The sequence below is a fragment of the Magnolia sinica genome, chromosome 18, assembly GCF_029962835.1.
Source record: "Magnolia sinica isolate HGM2019 chromosome 18, MsV1, whole genome shotgun sequence".
Lineage (NCBI taxonomy): Eukaryota > Viridiplantae > Streptophyta > Magnoliopsida > Magnoliales > Magnoliaceae > Magnolia > Magnolia sinica.
Window position 1 is genome coordinate 18,561,784 of NC_080590.1, and position 21,655 is coordinate 18,583,438.

The 21,655-nt window shown below is 40.8% G+C and overlaps 1 protein-coding gene across 6 annotated transcripts in view; it reads left to right on the top strand.

The window, feature by feature from the left end:
• Positions 1-492: 492 nt before the first annotated feature.
• Positions 493-21,655, top strand: part of LOC131232453 (probable serine/threonine-protein kinase SIS8) — a 32,562-nt gene continuing 11,399 nt past the window's right edge. For 2 of the 6 annotated variants that reach the window (XM_058228686.1, XM_058228687.1), the window contains exons 1-6: positions 493-749; positions 3,173-3,651; positions 3,821-3,976; positions 4,082-4,167; positions 9,787-9,911; positions 16,579-17,733. In XM_058228686.1, the coding sequence (XP_058084669.1) occupies positions 17,384-17,733 (350 nt within the window). In that variant the 5' untranslated portion in view covers positions 493-749; positions 3,173-3,651; positions 3,821-3,976; ... (1 more) ...; positions 9,787-9,911; positions 16,579-17,383. The remainder of the gene's footprint in view (positions 750-3,172; positions 3,652-3,820; positions 3,977-4,081; positions 4,168-9,786; positions 9,912-16,578; positions 17,734-21,655) is intronic. The other 4 variants (XM_058228682.1, XM_058228684.1, XM_058228683.1 and 1 more) reach the window with 4 other exon arrangements.

The window sequence follows — 21,655 nt, forward strand, 5'->3', positions numbered from 1 at the left end:
GCAACCAAAAAGGATTCAAAACTCAAGTGATCCACGAGAGAGGAAACAGTGGGGATTCAGTGAGCACCGTTGAAACATTCTTGTGGTGATAAAAAGGTTTTGTATCATGCTATCTTTTCGGTGTTTTCACTTCATCCCATTGGGAATGACCTTATAAACGGTTTGGATGACCTATAACCATCAGAGTCCAAGAAGATTTCAACGGTACGAATTTCTTTCCCCAATTTTTCCTCTCGTGTGACCCACTAGAGTCTTGGATCCACCTAATTTTTTATTGCACATACTACAATGAGCTAGAAAAACGGATGGACGAGGTGGATTTTTCACAAACATCACGGCCCCCCATCCAGCGTCCTTGGCAGGAACTTCCCGCGAAAGCCTTTAACAGGAACTGCTTGTTACGAGCAGAGGATGCGGATTCGTTTTTTGCAAACCCTCGTGGGCCAAATTAATGCTGTCACGTGTTGGTGCTATAACGACATAATCGTAATCGCAAAACGAATGGACGGCGTGGATATTGACATGTCCATCCTTTATTTTTTGGACCATGACTTACATGGTCCGCAGCAAGAACATGCGGCTCCTCGTCGTCCCCACCCGCTCTCTCAACCGCTCGATGCCTACGACGAGATCGGCGATAACTGGCGGCTCCATCTAGACGTGTCTGCAAAGATCTATAGACGGCTGGGGATTGGTCACTGTCCTGACCACCCATTGTTCAACTGGAGAATGATCACAATGCATATAAGGTACTGATTTCATGGCTTCTCCCATTCATCTCTCTCTCGTGATCTTCTGTTGATTTGTGGTGAATTTTTAGGGTTTGTTATCCAGGCACGAGAATTTACTCTTGTTTTTTAGTTTTGGACTGCGTTTCGATTCATAACCAATTGAATTGCAATATTCCGTTCAGTAAAGAGGAAATTAGCATATTTTACTTACCTGCTAGTGAGCAATCTTGCTCTCAGCAAATTCTCAGGTTGAGAATTTCTCTGGAGATTTTCGGATTTTGAGGTTTTCTTAGATGATTGGAAAATCTCGCTGAATATATATATAGAATTAAAGAAATGTTTATATAAATTAGTGAAATCCATAATGTATGTAATGGTTGCTTGAATTTTAAAAAACTTTCATGCCAACATTACGGTAATTTCGTGATAAAATTGTGTAATTTTCATGCCAACATCAATTTTAATGAATCCACAGAAAATCAGCAGAATTATCTGAAAAATAGGTCTATATGCAACCACACATTATAAAAACCTTCATATCTCCCTCAATTTTCATCCAAATCACATGAAACTTGTTTCTATAGTTGGAAAACGCACAACTGCACCAAATTCATGTGAAAAAACACCACAAAAATCCTCAGAAAAGACAATATAACTCTAAAAAAATGAAAACTGGAGTGTTTCCCAACTTCTTTTCTATTTTTGCATGAAAGATCCCCAAAACCTTACCAAAAAATATTGGAAAAATCACCGTAATTCCTCTATAATATCCTTTTCTAGATTTCGTACTTTCTTTCTTCATGGGGCCATCTCCTACTGTATATTGTTGATGTCGTCCGTACCGATTGCATCAATAGTGGGCCCCACCAAAACCCCCTTAATCAGCCAAAAAACTTGTTCTAATACCAAGTCGAAAGTGGTGAGTGAGAGAGAGAGAGAAGTGTTTTGCCCGCTTTTTTAAATCTTGGTAAAGGCATCTAAATGCCCATCCACAAGACTTCTTGGCTGCTTTCAGTTAAAAATCTACATACGGGCACCTAAATGCCTATCCTAGAGGCATTTTGCCCTTCTTTTCAAGTTTAAAAATATAGGGATGGGCACCTAAATTCCATTCCTCGCAGCATTTTGCCTCATTTTTGAGTAAAAGATTCAGGTTATGGTACCTAAATTCCCAACCTTGAGCCATTTTTTACACTTTTAAGTTAAAAATTATAGTAAGTGCACCTAAAAGCTAATCCTTAAGGCATTTTACCCACTTTTCAAGTTAAAAAAATCTAGATAAAGGCATCTAGGTGCCTATCCTAGATGCATTCTGGCCGCTTTCACAATCAAAGATCTAGATAGGCACCTAAATGGTTGTCGTCGAGGCATTTTGCCATCTTTTTAAAATAAAAATGAAGGTAAGGGCAACTAAATACCTATCCTCGAGGCATTTTTCCATCTTTTAAAGCTAAAAATGAAGGTAAGGGGCAACTAAATGCCTATCCTTGAGGCAGTTTGCTCCCTTTTCAAGTTAAAAATCCAGGTAAAGGCGCCTAAATGCCTTTCCTTGAGACACCTGAGTTCCATAACCCTTTCTAAGATCTTAACTCCCCCATGTGTGGAAAATTCTAAAATTCTCATGGGGAAGAAGGAGAATTTGAGACAAGGACTAAGAGCTTGGGAAGCTCTTCTCACTCAGGGCTAGAGAGTACAGCTCTATTCTTTGAAGTGGTGAGCAAGGCTCTACCTTTGGTAGGAGAATTGCTCTCTTGTTCTTTTTCTTTGTTTCTCCTAGAAGAACAATCAAGCCAAGACCCTCCCCCTCACAAGATGTTGAAGACTCATTCAAGGAGATCAAGTCCGTTTTCAAGCTTAGTTCCTAAATAATAGGAAGGCAACCACTTGGAAGCAAACTCACTAGATTCCCCTCCCTCAATTCTCTCTCTAATCCTCCTACTTTCTCCTTTTCTTTTCTTTTCTTTCTTTCTTTCTTTCTTTCTTTTTTTCTTTTTTCTTTTTAACCTTTGGGAGCCAAAATTAACCATTCCACAAAATCCCAATAGTCAGGATATAATTCTCCTCAAGTAGATGCTGCAATATTGCAGGTGGAGTTTGGTGCCCAAGTCCTAACCCCTTTCAACTCCATAATCCTGGTCCTTAGCAGGAAATTTGGTGAGGAGACCTTATCAAAGTTAACTTCCCAAAAATCAAGGGAATCGCTCCTTTTTATTTGAGCCATAAACAAGGATTCTAGCCTTTCACGATACACAAAAAAATGGCTAGTGGCAACTCCAAATTTTACAAAATTTGGCTCTACCATCTTGGTGGGGCTTTGTTGCTACGTTGAGAAGTTGCCATTTAATTTTTCCTAAAAAAAATTGTGCGCAGGCAAAATGTATGTGTCGCAATGATCTTGGAGAGAGTTGCCATTTATTTTATCTTGAATTTTGTGTGTGCAGGCAAAATGTATTAAAGAAAGCATCGTAATGGGTTGAAATGATCTTGGAGACCTCCATTGTACTTGAGAGTTTCCATTAGAATGGACTGCAATGATCTTTGAGCCTTTCATTGCGCGGGATGGAGGGAGGGAGTAGCAATTATTTCATCTTGAATTTTGTGTGCAAGTAAAATGTATCGAAGAAAACATCAGCATGGATTGCAATGATCTTGGAGATTTCCATTGTGCACATGGTTCACTTGGGGATGATTTTAAGAGTTACATCTGTACTTGTGATTATTGTACCACACCAAAGCAAATAATTCAGATGTGTTTGAATGTAATTTTGGCAGCATTGAGATGGGTCAATTCATCCATGTCTTCAGATACTATGTTTGTGAAGCAGAGCTGACTCTAGAGGTGTTCAACCTTGCAAAACTAAAATGCGCCACTGGATTGGTTCACTTGGAGGCTAAAAAGTAGAAGCTTGCTGCTCACGAGGTTTGTTTGGCCATCTTTTATATAAAAAGAAAATAAGAAGAATCTTGTCTCAATTTCTATGATTATGTAGGGTGGAACTTCCTTCCACAAATTTTAAGATGGGTTTTGATTACTAATTGCATGGAAGAATTTAACATATCATTAAATTCTCTTGCTGTGTTGCAAGCAGTTTCTGGAAATGGGACCAAAACAGGGGAATGACCATGCAATTTTAGAAATGGGACCAAAACTGGGTAATGACTATGCAAAGGTGATAGCACCACAAGACATTGTGACCTTTGGTGGACCATGCTCACTTGCTTGTTTTGATAGTACACGGCTGAAGGTATACATCCACCATCTGTTAGTTCACTTACGAAATCATGTCCTATTACTTTTCAAGCTAGTTGCTGATGGATCACTACCCCAAATATTTGTTTTTCTTTGACAGAACAAAGTTGTCGAAAAAATCGGCTTCGGAAATTTCTTGTAGTTAGTTCCTGAAGCAAGAGAGCTTATTCATGACTTCTATGAAAGGTAAGTAAATATGAGAATCCAGATGATGCCTTGTCTTGATATCCCCAGTCTGCATAGGGTTTACCTTATGGAGGCATGTGATTTCAGGATGTCAGATTTTGGCATTGTCTTCTTACTCTTCCATTGGGGATCTAAAAGTTCCAGCATGTGTTAGACATAGCAGATAAATAGTCCCGATGTTCCTATTTGGTGCACTGGGGCCCATTGTTCACTTATCCAGATCCTTTGGATGATCCCCATTATGGAAGGGGGATGCCCAAAGGATTGCCCAGATTCGAAACTTTAACCCTTTGATCAGTGGCCTACAAATAGACTTTTAGTTTTATAAGAAAATACAGTGATAGCTTGGAGAAGAAAACGGCCAAAGTTTGGATGGCCTGGAACTTCCAATCTGAAAATTTTGGAGCATCCATCCACCTATGGCAGTGGGCCACACCATATCAACAGTCCAGTTAATCAAACCATGGGGCCCAATTGCATGGTATGGCTACGTCAGGTTATCATTCACATCAAGACCTAACTACTCCTAGCTGCTAGGTGTTTGCTCGTGGGTTAACTTTATATGAATCAGTACACGTAGCTGTCAAATTTCATGATCTTGTTGCATTTACTGTTTTCTTCGAAGGCCTTATTGGGACTTTGTTTTAGTGGTCCCATCTATACTGTTAAGTTAAAGGTTTTCCATTAGATGCTTCTTCAAGCTTCTCTTCCATTATACACCGAACAGCATGTCTTGAAGCAATAGAAAAATAAATGCATGCTCTCTGAACTTTTCACACATCTCTTCTGATACAGGACATGGAAAATTAAATATGATATGCAAGATTTCAAGCTTAGATCCTACCAATTCAAAAACAATCACACAAATTCCACGTCCCACATGAAAATCCAAACATTCAATTAAAAAGGGGAATCTATGCAGGTCCAAACCGACATAGGCTAGGACTGGACCAATAAAAATTATAAACCAAACGATTTCAAAGGGAAATAAAATCAACTACTCATGCATAAAAATCAGTCCCTAATCCAAGGGATTCCCTAATTTCAATTCAAGGAACCCTAAGATGATAAAAAGGGGCAAATCAATTAGGGATCATGTAATCTAGGGTTATGATTCATGAAAAACAGCTATGAGAGGATAAAAGAGGATAAAAACCTGAGCCAAAAAATGATTCCGCATGTGAACAGCAACAATGGCCCAGACGGACGTGCGTGTAATCCCGGCCGCACGTGTGTGGGGCCCACTATTCAAAAAAAGGCCACCTTGGCCCTGGTCGGCCAGGGATGGACTCCAAAGCCTCCAAATCTCAGCTCGATCCGATGTACGATTTGTGTGTGGTGCTCCGCCGAAGTTTCAGCTCGCCTGCGGACCAAAATCTGGAAACCTGCTGTAATGAAGAAATCTGATGCAACAAAAGGACAAATTTGAAGTACGGATGGTGGGGGAAGATGAAAAAAAGATGGTGGAAGATAGGGGTGAATTGGGATCGATGTAGCTTCGCACCACGGTAGTTAGCCCTTCGAAAAGGGAGGGCTTCGCACCCACTTTTGAATTCTTCCACAACTCACGAAGAGAGCAGAAAAATAAAGTAGAAATTTTTTATTAACTTCAATGAATGAAAAGAACTACAAAGGGTGCCTATTTATAGGGAGAACCCTATACCCAAAAACTCGCACCATGTGCACACCTATTACTTGGCGATGAAGTAAACTAAAATAAAAACTAAACAAGGAAATCTAAAGTGTTCACGATGTTCTAAATAATAACAATAAGCAAAACCTAAAATATAAAACCAATCCGACGAGTGGGCCACGATCATGAGATCCCATGGTGGGCTTTTCTTGACTATCAGGCCACTTTTCTGAACCAAAACTTGACTTCTAGCTAGGAGGCCCTCCCTGGACGTCGTCATTGAGCCAGATCGATGGTGGGGTCCTCCTTCTACGTACGTACGTGCGTAGGGGAGGCGGCGTGAGTGCGCGTGTGCGCGTGATGTCCCCATCAATTCTCCCCGGCTGCAAAGATTTCGCCACTGGCGAAATAAAACTCCTGAACCGCTCCAGGATGTCAGGATCAAGTCTCTGAAGCTCCTCCTCAGTGAGCCACGCGCTGTCTGAAGCTGGGCGTGACTTCCATTTAACCACGTACTTCTGAAACCCGCCGTTCGACGTTAAAACTATCTGATGGTCCAGGATGTCCTCTATTTCCTTTTTGGGTGTGTGAAGGTTAGGTATGGGAGATAGAGATTGGGAAAATGAGTCGGGAAGGATAGGTATGGGAGGTAGAGGCTGGGAAGATGGGTCGAGACGGGTAGGTATAGGAGGTAGAGGCTGAGAACATGGGTTGGGACGGGTAGGTATGGGACGTAGAGGCTGGAAAAATAAGTTAGGAAGGGTAGATATGGGAGGTAGAGGCTGAAAAATGGGTCGGGACGGGTAGGTATGGGACGTAGAGGCTGAGAAAATGGGTCGAAAATGGTAGGTGTGGGAGGTAGAGGCTGGGAAGAAAGGTTAGAAAAAGTACATATGGGAGGTAGAGGCTGGAAAAATGGGTTGGGAAGGGGCTATGGTTCAAGTGATAAATATGGGGAATCAGGATGGGTGGGCGAAGGGCCGGACAAAGTATCAGTGGTCCCCTGAAAAGTAACTAAATCTTCCACATCGGATGTGAAACTAATTCCCATGGAAGGTGGAAGATCTACCTCATACACATTGAGACCGTTTCGTTTTATAATTTTGACGGGTCCAGTGCTACACGTGTGTAACTTACGAACGACCCTCGAAGGATACCGCTCGGGCCTGATGCAGACCATCACAAAGTCCCCAATATTGAATCCTTTGAAACATTTATACTGGTCTGTAGAAAATGTGCAATGTTCATTATTAGTCATGATCTTCTGCCCGATTTCTTGATGCCATGAATGAATGTGATGCGCAAAAGACTCTGCAGACTCCAACAGCCTATGGGACAGTGACATAAGGACAAGATCAATAAGTTTCCTAGGTTTATAATCAGTAACGACTTCACGAGAACTTAGACTTGTGGACCTATCGACAAAATTATTCAACGTAAACTTGGTTGTAGGTATTACGGTGTCCCATGTTCTGGTGTGTTCTATATCCCTCCTAGGGGACTCATCTGGTAGATCATCAGGACAAACATCACGAAACTCATCCACTACCGGAATGACCTCAGTGGGTAACTCTACACTAACATCTGGTGCACCCTCTCCAGTCACAAGGCTGCACATGTTGTACCCCTCAAAATAGTGGTCTTGATGTCCTTCATGGGGTGGGTACACGGGTGCACGCCCATAACTGATTCCTTGGCCAACTCCATTTATTGTTCTATCCTTCCGGCCACCTGCCTGAGATTGGACATCTATCCCAATGGTGGGGTTTGTCCTGGCGATGGTCTTTAGTCGGGCAATGCGTTCAAACTGCTCAAAGCATTGGTCCATTTCCAAGCGTTTAATCATAAACTCCAACTTCTGGGACAACTTGTTTAGTGACTCTTGCAATTGTTCCATGTTTAGTGTACGGTGCCAACCAAAATTCAGCAATATAGTTGTCAAAATATAAGAGATTTTTTTTTTTTTTTTTTTTTAAAGAATCGACTTAGTTTCTAAAAAACGAAAAAGGAAAGTTTCTAAAGAAACAAATTAGGAAAGCTTCTAAAAAAAAAAAAAAAACAAATTAGAAAAGTTTCTTAAAAAAAACAACCTAGTTTCTAAAGAAAAAGAAAAAAGGAAAGTTGCTAAAAATAGAAAGTAAGTTAGTTTCTAAAAAAGAAAAAGGAAAGTAAATTAGTTTTTAAAAAAGAAAAAGGATAGGAAATTAGTTTCTAAAAACAGATTAAGAAAGTTTCTAAAAAATTAGTTTATATACAAAAAACGGAAAAGGAAAGTTTCTAAACCTAGAAATAGAAAACTAAGATAATTTCTAAAATAATTCAAATAAGGGGATAACAAAAAATTTCAGCAGCTTATTTCAGGGTTTATGGACCTCTAAACAACCATATATGATGAGAATTGATGCGTAATGGACATAAACAACCAAACCCTAAACATATAATGAATTCCCCTACAAAAACCCTAGGCTTTGATACCAAATTTGATGCAGGACATGGAAAATTAAATATGATATGCAAGATTTCAAGCTTAGATCCTACCAATTCAGAAACAATCACACAAATTCCACGTCCCACATGAAAATCCAAACATTCAATTAAAAAGGGGAATTTATGCGGGTCCAAGCCGACATAGGCTAGGACTGGACCAATAAAAATTATAAACCAAACGATTTCAAAGGGAAATAAAATCAACTACTCATGCATAAAAATCAGTCCCTAATCCAAGGGATTCCCTAATTTCAATTCAAGGAACCCTAAGGTGATAAAAAGGGGCAAATCAATTAGGGATCATGTAATCTAGGGTTATGATTCATGAAAAACAGCTATGAGAGGATAAAAGAGGATAAAAACCTAAGCCAAAAGATGATTCCGCGTGTGGATAGCAACAATGGCCCAGACGGACGTGCGTGTGATCCCGGCCGCACGTGTGTGGGGCCCACTATTCAGAAAAAGGCCACCTTGGCCCTGGTCGGCCAGGGATGGACTCCAAAGCCCCCAAATCTCAGCTCGATCCGATGTACGATTTGTGTGTGGTGCTCCGCCGAAGTTTCAGCTCGCCTGCGGGCCAAAATCTGGAAACCTGCTGTAATGAAGAAATCTGATGCAACAAAAGGACAAATTTGAAGTACGGATGGTGGGGGAAGATGAAAAAAAGATGGTGGAAGATAGGGGTGAATTGGGATCGATGTGACTTCGCACCACGGTAGTTAGCCCTTCGAAAAGGGAGGGCTTCGCACCCACTTTTGAATTCTTCCACAACTCACGAAAAGAGCAGAAAAATAAAGTAGGAATTTTTTATTAACTTCAATGAATGAAAAGAACTACAAGGGGTGTCTATTTATAGGGAGAACCCTATACCCAAAAACTCGCAGCATGTGCACACCTATTACTTGGCGATGAAGTAAACTAAAATAAAAATTAAACAAGGAAATCTAAAGCATTCACGATGTTCTAAATAATAACAATAAGCAAAACCTAAAATATAAAACCAATCCGACGAGTGGGCCACGATCATGAGATTCCATGGTGGGCTTTTCTTGACTATCAGGCCACTTTTCTGAACCAAAACTTGACTTCTAGATAGGAGGCCCTCCCTGGACGTCGTCATTGAGCCAGATCGATGGTGGGGTCCTCTTTCTACATACGTACGTGCGTAGGGGAGGCGGCGTGAGTGCGCGTGTGCGCGTGATGTCCCCAACATCTTCCATCCGCCTTCATGTATGCTACTATAAATGCATGCTCTCTAACTTTTTTAATAACATTCTTCGTGTATACTACTATAAACCGGAAGTCGGCATACACACCATTGTTGCTCTACTGCTTGTGCACTGCCTACCAGCACCGTGATCAGTGGCCTTGTTTGTGAACTTTTGGTGATACATGTGATATTGTGTATGTTCTACTGATTTCCTGACTGTCACCAATGTCTGCTGCTTAATTTATCGGTGTTTGGATAAAGTAACTGCCATCTTTGTCAACAAAACCAGAATTCCAGAGGAAGATGGAGTGAGGAATCCCATGGGGCATGCGGCCATGTTTACAGCCATCCAGACCGTTCATCTGATTTGTTAAAAGCCCAACATGGTGTGCACAATGGACCGTTGGGGATATTGTAAGTATTAACATCTGCTTATACTCCCGTACAAATTCTTTTATCTTGTTTTGGTTAAGCTATGATACTTTCTGTTAACCAAAAAATAAAAAAAAACCATCTACATCCATTATGAATGATGCTTAAGGAGGCTTGTCCATTCAACTCCACCATTTGATGATCTAGACCATTCATCTAGCTGGTCTTATTTAATATCAACAACACGGCAAAATTTCACTGATTAGGGATCACCACCATCTTTAGAATTTGATTTTCCAGGCCACTGTTTCTAAATACCTTTTTATGGATGGCGAGATGTTGGGTAAGAATTCTGCCCATCTACAGAAAAACTATTTAGTATCCTAGATGAAGGGCTTAGATCATGTAGTTGGATAAGGAGCAAGCCTGCATTTCCTGTATGGGAAATACTGGGTTATCAAACTCATGGCCTTATACTGGGTTAACTTACTACTAGACAATCTAAACCATCCAGTGGATGTGGTTTTCCTCATTGAATGTGGGCTGCTGCTTATCCTTAGCCATCCATTTGTAGGCCACTGATCAGAGGAGTTTGATGCCCATGACTTCTGGACAATGGACCCATACACATGGTCAGCCACCAGCATAAACAGCCCCTGTCACCAGATGCATGAGCTGGCAAATCATTTGCTTAGTTCTATTAATGCATATATTTTTAATCTATCTTTTGCTGATTGTGGATGCAACATGCACCAGACTCCTGTGATAGTTGACCACTAATTACACATAGAATACTCGTACCCAATCCAGACCATCTAAGTCTTTCCAATTGTGGATGGAGAGAAACTCAAAAATTACACTGAAAGATGATAGACGATGGTTAGAGTCTGATTTTTCCCTTGGAATTTGGACACTCACTATTTTATTGTAACCGTCCATTTGATAGTCATCAGTTGGATGGTTGTTTAATCAGTTTAATTTTAGAGATCGTATTCGCAAGTAAATGGTCTTGCCTACATTGAGTGTCACATTTTAGGTGAAAATGATGGTAGATTGTAATAGGAGTGTTATTTATGCTATATCCAATTAGAAATTTCAGGGGCAAATAAATTAATTCGATTAATTTTAGAGCCTATTTGTTTTTCATTTTCCATATTAAATAGTGTTAAATCAATAATGATGACTTTTAGTGCCTTTGGAAAGGGACAATAACTGAAAAAGAAAACCAGCTGGGATCTCGCCATTCAAATGGTATGGGAATTGCGTGAGGAAAATCTGTGGATCCCATTATGATGTATATGTCTAATCTATGACGTTCACCTGTTATGCCAGCTCATTTTAAGGCATGAGTCTAAAATTAAGGCAGATTATAAGCTCAAGTGGACCACACTTTAAAAAATGGGGGATAATGACATCCACCGTTGAAAGCAAAAATCTTCCTAAGGCCCACAGTGATATGTATCTGTCAGCCAACTTGTTCACAAGGTCACACAAATATGGATAAAAGGAAAACACAAATATCAGCTTAATCCAAAACTTCTGTAGCCCTTAAGAAGTTTTCAACAGTAGGGGTTCAATGCCCCTATTTCCTGTGGTGAGATATACTTGTGCTTTAGATCTGCCTTATTTTGGGCTCATGCCATAAAATGAGTCAGTAAAACGGATGGACAGCGTGGATCAAAGACATACGTCACGGTGGGCCTCATTGATTTTACCGATCTCATGTTTTTCTTCGCATTAGCTCAACTCTTTTCAAAGGCCATGGCTGTCAATCGTTGTAGGTAGTCAACGTTCCAGCGGTGGCTAGCATGAAGTTTTGGAGTAAATAATAATTATTTAATTACCACTATACTTGAAGTATTTACCAGGAACCAAATCCCACATCCTTAGGATTGATGGTTGGAATTATGCAAGGACACATGATTTTAATAGATAAGAGCATACAGCTAATTTGATAGCTAGTTTTTAAATAGAGAAAAACGTTGATACTCTGAGAAACCATTGTAGTTAATATACAGCCAGCGTGATATTATACATGTGTCATGGAAGTAACTGAGATTAAACATTTAACTTGTTAACCATATATGTACCAAAAATTGCAGTGATTTGATTATGTAAATAGCCGATTGGTGGACATTTTGTGATCTGAATTTACAGAAAAGCTATCCAGTAATCATAGGTCAGGATTGCTTAGACAATGTGATTTTCAAAAAGTGACCGGGTCGCAGTGAAATTTTAAACTTTGGACGGTTAAAACCTAAAGTTTAGTATGGGTTAAACTCTGCTACATTATCATACCCCTCTTTAAAATAAATAAATAATTTTTATTTTTATATTTTTAAAGGCTCTAGTTTTAATACTCTTTCCACGTGCGCTGCGCGTGCAGCCTCTTTTCTAGCGTACCCGCAAATGCACCTTCTCCTCCAAACACGCGACACGAAAGAAGCCCGTAGCTCGTAGACGGATGAAACTCCAATCGAGTTTAACTTTGAGACCGTGTTTCATATGACAATTACAATCATGCCATTGCAACAGGAAGCATTGGATGGGATACTACCCCCACCAGGACCTAGTTAGAGATGGACGGTCCCGTCAGGGAATCTGTGGGGCTCACCGTGATGTATATATTTTAACCATACCGTCCATCTATTTTGACAGATTATATTAGCTCATGAGCTAAAAAAGGAAGTAGATTGAAGGCTCAAGTGGACTATACTACAGGAAGCAGGGGGGCTAAATTCCTAAAATGAAAACTTACTAGGGCCCATTGTGATGTTTATTTTCCATCCAACCTGAGCTGCATAGTGTATGAAGGCAGAAAATATAAATATCAGCTTGACCAAAAACTTTTGTGCCCTCAAGAAGTTTTCAACTGGAACCTATCTTTCAATCCCCCACTATTTCCTATGGTGTGGTCCACTGCCCGGATTTGATGGGGGAAGCCCATAGAAGAGAGAAACCAATCTTTTCCCCAAAGGAAAAGTCAGTCTCAACCATTATAGAAACAAATGAGAAACACAGATAGGAAGAAATTCATAGTAAATGCCTCAACCTGATTGATGGACAAAACATATACACATATCGCCTGATAGTACTGTCCGTCTCTAGCAGGTCCCGGAGGGGTAGTACCCAATCCGCCCCTGAAAGAGTAATGTCGTTTTCGAGGTTACACGCGTGCGATTCTAAAAGCGTCAAACAAATGTAGCCCCCGCAATAGTTACAGGTGTCTCTTCTTATAGACTAAAAAAATGGCAATGACCGAATATACCTAGGGTTTGGAATCAGACTCGATGCTTAGAATGACTAAAAGCCTGTAAAAACATTAATTTAATTGAAGTGCATATAAACTGGCTTATCTTAGCATGTAAGCATGCCCATCAATCTGAACCGTCCGGTCAATGGATGCCTCTTGATTGGCTGTCCTCCCTAGTTCGAATCAGCCCAACACGAGATTTCCATGATTAGATGGTTTATAAAGTTATGGATCACTATCCAATCCAAGGTCCACTGAATGGATGGTTTAGGAACATCTGATCAAAATAATAGCCCACCCAAGAGGTGGCGAGTTGATTGGCGGTCTAGATGGAATGATAACAATCTACTTCAGCCCTAAAGCATGAGGTGTGTCCATGACTAGATGATCAATCTAACATTTAAAATACTCTGATTGGTCCACTTTTTGATATACAGACAAATGAAGATGTGACTCATCAATCCAACAGTCAAGATTGATGAGATCATTCGTGATTGTGTTATATTAATGGTGTGTTAGAGAGAACCCATCAAACAACCCTGTCAATTTTCGGCAAGGTTGGAGCGGATGGGAATCATGTGACCGACTGGGGTCCGAATCCGACAGCTTAGCTCCTGTCCAAAAGTAGTAATTTTGCCTTTGTCGAAAGGCAACAACATATGAGCGGTATGACTGCTGATAGTTCCAATGCCGAAAGCTACGGTCTGTATTACATCTCCGGTCTCGGGTCCCACGGAATCCCTCCTACCCCTAACGTAGGCACGTGAAAGAACTGCTAAAGTGCAGCCGCCTCAAACATGGCTGCGGATTCGCTGTGAAAGCCTTTCCAAGGAACCCACCGTGATGTTTGTGGGAAATCCACCCTGTCCATCCATTTTACCAGATTATGATAGGGTACAGGCCAAAAAATGATGCAAATACAAAACTCAAGTGGGTGGAAAACGCAAGTAAATGCTCACCGTTGAAACCTCCCTGAGTCCACTGTGATATTTGTTTGCCATCCATACGGTTCATAAGCTCATCATGAACTGAAAACACAATTAAATTAGTTTCATCCAAAATTTCCATGCCCCATGAATGTTTCAACAATGGAAGTTCAATCTTCTGTTGTGCAGCCCACTTGAGTTTTGGATTCGCACGGAATAGATTTCTCACAATCATTACAGTGGCCCCACCTGGCTTCTCATCACAGTAAGCTCATACAGAAGGCTTTCTCAGGCAATCCATGTCCTTTAAACGTGAAGCTACAAACATATGTTTGAAATCAGAACCGTTGAGCTATACTTGTACAAAGAATTTAGATGGTTGGTCAGTTTCTATTGGCTGTGTACCTATTTAGATAGTCACCGGAATGACTTGTACAACAAATTACAATACATGCCTCTTGATAATTTGACCCAAAGTCTCTGTTTGGATAGATTTTATAATAGTGCGATTATGATATTGAAATGGCAAGTTAGTGTGAAGAATACACTAATTTCTGTGTTTAGATAAAGAATTTATGTTGGAATGTATAGTAAATCTATAATGATTATAAATTCCTTTACATTTCTTGTTACATTTGTATTCAATCACTGAATTACATGTCTAACTGCACATGTAAACAAACATTGAAAATTCATAATAATTGTGCTTTTACATTACGATTCTGTTATAATGGACTATCTTAACTAAAGCTGATTGCTGGCATATTTATTTATCCAGGTTGTCCATTACTTTTTTCATATCATTTTAATGTATAAAATAAAAAATGAGGTATATTCAGAGCTCCAGTGGAGCACACCAAATAGTAAATTTGGGTTGCATTAAATGCAAGAGTTATTTGTGTTGTGGTCCACTTAAGTGCAGGATCGGTCTCATTTTTATGCTCATACCTTAAAATAATATGAAAAAAAAGGGATGGCCAGCGTAGATAAACAACGGTGACCCTGCCCGTCCCCGAGTAGAGACGGCGGGGTAGGACGCAGTCCTCTTGCCCATCCAATTGCTTTCATATCAATGGCCCACAAAGCAAAGCCAAAGAGGGTCAATATTCAACAAAACATTGAAAAATCAAAGTGTTAAATTATTCAAATTGGAGTGTTTCATTATCCTCCACTGGCCGTGAGGCCCATCTTGTAAACGGTTCAGATCACCAAACATATCGATCTATCATACTGCAGGAAGATACGTTAGGAATATATCCCGGCGCATTTGCTGGAATGCATTGCGTTAAGATTCTTTGGGCTTTTAATCTTTAAATCTGGATCATTTTTAGATGATCCAGATCATTTATACCATACGCATCACCTTGGATAGGGTAGCCAAACAATATCTAATCATTCGACTATTCTTCTTTGAATATGAACGGTCTGCTCAAAATTTTAAAAATCAAACGGTTAAATATTTTGATATGAGAGTTACTTTGAGCATCCACCATCCAAGGTGAGGCCCATCATATAAACGGTTCGATCACTGGAAAGGACCCCGATCCACGGTTAAAGTACCGACGTATTCTATTGCAATGCGTAGGGATGTATTCTAACAAACCTACTTGCACAGGTGTTTCCGTTCCACGTGCGCAGCGCCTGCACGAAAGAGAGCCCGCATTCCGATCCTTACCTCGGGTAGCATCGCAGTCAAGGGTGTTGTCGTAATTACGTCGAAGTCACGGGGCTTGTATGATACCAAAGTCACCTTTCTCGTTTATGCAGCAACCGCTAGTCCGGACGCGGACAACCGCCTGATACCGACTTCTCTGGATCGGTGGGTCCGGAGTAGCAGCTTAAGTGGGTGAGTCTCTCACAGTGGGGCCCACGTAGATGTATATATTGTATATACACACCGTCCATCCGTTTTTACAACTCATTTTAGGGCAGAGGCCCAAAAATAAAGCAGATCAAAATCTCAAGTGGGCCACACCACAGGCCACAGGAAACAGTGGCGATTGACCATTACAAACTTTTTGTGGGCCACAAAAGTTTTGTATCAAGATGATATTTTTTTTTCCCGTTCATCAAGGTATTTCTGATCTTATCAAAAGGTTGGATGGAAAATAAACGTTACGGTAGACCCTAGGAAGCTTTAAATGGTGGGCGTTCAATGAACAATGTTTCCTGTGGTGTGGTCCACTTGAGAGTTTTATCAAATTCATATTTGGGTCCTTCCCACATAATGATGTGGAAAAAGTGATGGACGGCATGGATATACAACATATACATCGAATTGGGCCCCGTGGTCAGGCACTCACCTAATCCGCGCCCCACTTCGAGTAATTACTCCATAGCCCAGCAGAGCACAACGAATAGTGCTCTATCACATCCACCGTTTATATTCGTTCCGATCTGAACGGTCCAAATCTAATTTCTTACCTTGGATGCGGCATTTACCAAAATTTACTACAATTCGATGATCTGGAATATTCATTTTTTTACTTGATGAATTTGACAGATGGATCTTTCCTCATTGGATGACCAGTTTGATGGCAGCATAGATATCATCTGATATTGGCCCATTCTCCACCCAGTGTGGCCCATAATTTCGGTGGCCTCAGTTCACAAACATGTACAGATTGGGGAAGGCCAGTTGTAGGGAGCCGGTGTTGGACTAACCGTGATATATATCTAACATCCTCTCCGTTCATCAGTTCTGTCAGACCATTTTAGAACGTGATGCAAAAAATCAGGCTGATCCAAAACTCAAATGGGACACCACAAAAAACAACGGTGATGGGATGCTACCACTGAAACTGTCTGGGTCCGATGTTTAAATGCCATCCAACCCGTTCACAAGGTGAGTCCAACTAGGATGAAGGAAAAACACAAATATCATCCAAATCCAAAACTTCCACAAGAAGGTTTCAATGGTGGATGTCTGAATCCCACCGTTTCCTTAGTGTGACGCGCTTGAGTTTTCGATCTGTCTTTTTTTATCCTTAATCACACCCTACCATGATCCGGGTCGACTGATGGACGGAGTTGATTTCATACACAGATCACGGTGGGTCCCACGGAGCTTTTCAGATTGGTACGTGTGTACGATCAAACACAGTCAACAAGAAGACGAGACTAGTCAATTCTTCTCCTCTTCTTTATTCGAACTTTTCTCCGATACAACTCCAGCACCTGGCGATGCAAGAAAGCCCAGCCGTCCTGCAAAAACACAGGTGGCAGATTCTTGTGAATCTTACGAACTGTCCAATAGCAGCGGACTAGAGCTCGATCGCTAACCCATCTCCTGCACATATAAGCGCATTGCGCACCACCTTTGCATTCCAGGCGCCATGTCGGACTCATCGATTCCACCACTCCAACTCACCGAGTCGACCAGTTCTGCATCCGGACTCTGCCAGGCTCTCCTGACTCGGTTCCGAGACCTCGAGATCAGCCACAAGATGCTCCAGGAGCAGTTCAAAGCGCTGTTGAACAAGAAAGAGAAGGAGAGAGAAGAAGAAGAAGAAGAAGAAGAAGAAGAAGAAAAGAGGAGATGGAGAATTACAAGCGAAGAGAGGAAAGAGATTGAAAGAGGATGTATTCCGGGATTATTCTCGAAGAACACGTACTGGAATGTTTTGCAATCCATGGGCCATGCCGTTCATGTAAGCAGAGCTTCTACTGGGGAGATCATCTATTGGTATGATCCTTCATACCCTTTTCATTTCTTCTTCTTCTTCTTCCATGAATGAGTTGTTCTGATTCGTCCAGCTCTGTTTGATTAGAATTGCAGTCTTGATTCTCTACGTAGAAAGATCGACCATTGTGTTTTCATATAGATGTATTTATTATATTAGTATCTGAATTCTACATATGAATGCGAATTTGATTATTGGAAGTAAGAGTAGAGTGGCTTTGTTTTCATTATCAGCGCTGGTAGAGTTGTGAACTGTAACCATTGGCATGACACATGGATCGGTTGGTCGCTTCCTGTTTGTTGATTTGTTTAGGATTGTGAAATCGAAGAGTGATATCGGCAGAGAGAATTTATTGGGCCCTGATCATTGGCGACACTGTTGGGGTGAAGACAATTTGTAGGCATGGTGCTCAATTTAGGGCTGTCCATGGGCCGGGCACTTTAGCTCGGACTTTGAATTGTTCGGTCGGGCCTATTCATAAATTTGATTTTGCCTGGCCCATTGACAGCCCTAGTGCCCATTGTCAGATTATCCAATCCGTTGAACAGATGGACCCCACTGTGGATGGTGGATGCTGTGGAAATTTTCAAGATTGGAACATTCCTGCCCTTTGATACAGCTGCTTGCAAATGGGCGGTTGAGAGAAAAATCTGTAGTGACAGTTCTCATTAGATAGAAAATTGGCCAAGTATTGAAGGGTTGAGATCTACAAATCCAAGAGATTTCTCGAAATCACTGATCTAATTTAGGTCTCATCATATCGATGGTTTGGATCACTGGAACATGGGATGCACAGGGCTATAATACTCACGTCAGCAAACTGTACCTTTGCTGATAAGCAGGATAGTATAGTGACTCTTAACCAAATACGGTTCTCCAGGTTTTGTTGTTTTTAACTAATGAAAGTATGCTTGTTATATCTCTCTGAGAAAGAAAGTATGTTTGCTATCACTTTGTCTAATGGAGGAAGATCTGCTTTTTACAAAAATATTTGTTTGCTTTAATTGCTTTATGGCATAGCAGAACCATGGAATAAGGAGGAGGTCACCGTCTTCTTCTCAAGAACAGCTTTTGAATCCACAAGGAGAGAGAAGTCTCGAAAATGAGAAATAAAAGTGATAATCTGTAAAACGAGAAATAACAGTGATATTATTGAATGAAAAGTGCTCTCTAGTCTCTACAATGTACTTGATGGCCTTATATAAGCTTAAGAGGCCCTTGACGATGAATTTGACTCAAATTAGGAAACTTTCCAGAAATAATAAAAATTACTAAAAATAGCAAAAAAGCCTAAACCTACCCAAACTCATAAACAACCATTGGATGGCTAAAACAAAGACTTTGGACTACAACCGACTTCTTAAAACCATAAAAATAGCAAAAAGGGAACTTACTAAAAATATTGAGTTCTGAACAAAAATGAGATTTTGACCTGGAAAACTGCCTTTTTCCAAGAAATCCCTTAGGGCAAACTGACTTTGTCACTTTCCACGTGGTAGGGCCTATCGGTAGCTTTCCAACGACATACTATACATGTGAAACGGATAACCGGTCATACAGTTATGGCCTTTGGTAGCTAAGTGCATGTTTAGGCTGTTTTCACCCTAGATTGAGCTTTTTGGCGGGTTTCTTTCAATCTTGAGTGTCCATGAAGTCATTCACAACCTATTCTATATCACTTTGTGGTACAAATCTACAGCGATCCTCATTCGCCATTGATTCGATTAACTTTGATAATTGGAAGAGTATTTCAGAGGCCCCAAATTATTTTATTTGGAGTTGTTTCTATATGGTCTCAGTGATAATTTATGTACAGGTGCACTTTTTTTTAGAAGTCATTCATATTCCCATAACTTACCTCTTGCTTTCCAACATGATTAAGGATTTTGGGGTGATGATATCTGAGTGGCTTGCTAATTCAATTTCACTAGTAGGAGACATCTTTAACATTCGGTTAACTTAATTACCTTCATTTTAAGCATAGGACTGAATAAGTACAATTTCTCACATGTTTTGGTATCGGGTTGCAATCAATTCTACCGTGGCAGGTAGGGCTGTACATTGAGCCAGGTCGAGTCGAGGTGGGCCAAGCTTGGCTTGACTTGTCCATGCTATACTCGAGTTCGAGCTCGAGCTCGCCCTCAAGCTCAACATTGAAGCTTGGCTTGTTTTCCAAAGCTGTCGAGTCGAGCTAGTGGTTCGAGGCAAGTCGAGTTTACCTTGAGTCGAACTCGAGCTTGTTCATATGTTAACCCAAACCCCAACCCGACCCAACCCCTAATCTACAAGTTTACCTAAACCCCCAACCCGACCCAACCCAGCCCCTAATCTACAATAAATCTATAATCATATAAATCTACAAGTTAAATAATAATTATATAAAAAAAAAAAAAGTTAAACACCTACCGTGGAGAGATTGAGAGAATGAGAGAGAGATCGGGCCGAATCCAGATAGGGCGCGGGTTCGCTCGGAGCCTCAGAGAGATCGGGAGAATGAGAGAGAGAGATTGGGCGACCGGCAGGGCCGAGCTAGACTGCTAGAGTGCTGGGTGCGGCAGGCTGTGCAGGCGTGCGGGCAGCGGCAGGGGCCTGGGTGGGGTAGAAAGAAAGAGAGGAAGGTAGGGTAGGAAAGGAAAGGGTAGGGCCGATCGGGTGCTAATGCTATTAGGGTTTCTTTTAAAAAAAAAAAAAAAAAACTTTAAGTGTGTATGTGTGTGTGTGTGTGTGTAATATTATATTATATATTTTGAAATTATTATTCGAGTCGAGTCGAGCTCGAGTTCGAGCTTCAAGTCGAGTTGAAATGCACTGTGCACGAACTCGGCTCGAACTCAACTCAAGCCTCATAAAATGAGCTTGACTCGACTCGAATCGGCCTTTCAAGCCGAGTCAATCCGAGCTGACTCGAGGCAAGTCAAGCGAGCTTTTCTAGCTAGCTTGACTCGTGAACAGCTATAGTGGCAGGTGCGTAGTAAAGAGAAGAGATCACCATCTTCTTATCAGATATAGTCAGATATAGTCCTTGAATTCGTAAGGAGAGAAGATCTCTAAAATGAGAAATAAATTTGATATTATTTATGAGAAGTGTTGTTCACAATGTACGTAATGGCCTTATATAAGTAAAGAGGCCCAATGCTCCTAATATGACTCAAACTAGATAACTTTCCCGAAATAGTAAAGTTTCCTAAAATAGTAAAAGACATCTAATCCTACCCAAACTCATAAACAACTCTTAGATAACCAAAGCAAAGACTCTCTCTCTCTCTCTCTCTCTCTCTCTCTCTCTCTCTCTCTCTCTCTCTCTCTCTCTCTCTCTCTCTCTCTCTCTCTCTCTCTCTCTCTCTCTCTCTCTCTCTCTCTCTCTCTCTCTCTCTCTCTCTCTCTCTCTCTCTCTCTCTCTCTCTCTCTCTCTCTCTCTCTCTCTCTCTCTCTCTCTCTCTCTCTCTCTCTCTCTCTCTCTCTCTATCTATATATATATATATATATATAGTTTATTTCAAACTCAAATTTGACTTCTGAAATGATTGAATTTTGTGAAACCATTCAGGGGCCAATTAACCTCGGTAATTGGCCAGGATGTAAAGCTTGTCAATAACTTTTCAACGGCATATTATAAGAGAAAAACAGATAACTGATCACAAAGTTATGGTTGTCAGAAGCTATTGTGCGTGTTTAGGCCATTTTAGTCCAGTCATGGCCCTTCTGGTCTAAATTCGTGTGATCTGGGCTCCCTATTGAGTTGTTCATGACCCATCCTACATCAAATTCACAGCAACACAATACCATCACTAGGATGCATTTCTTTTACCTCTTTGACGGTGGAAGTGACATCTTCACTTGTCTCACATATACATGGAAGCGACAACACAATGTATCAACTATTTACACTGTTCATCTTCATTCATGATTTCACCCACTCTCCCA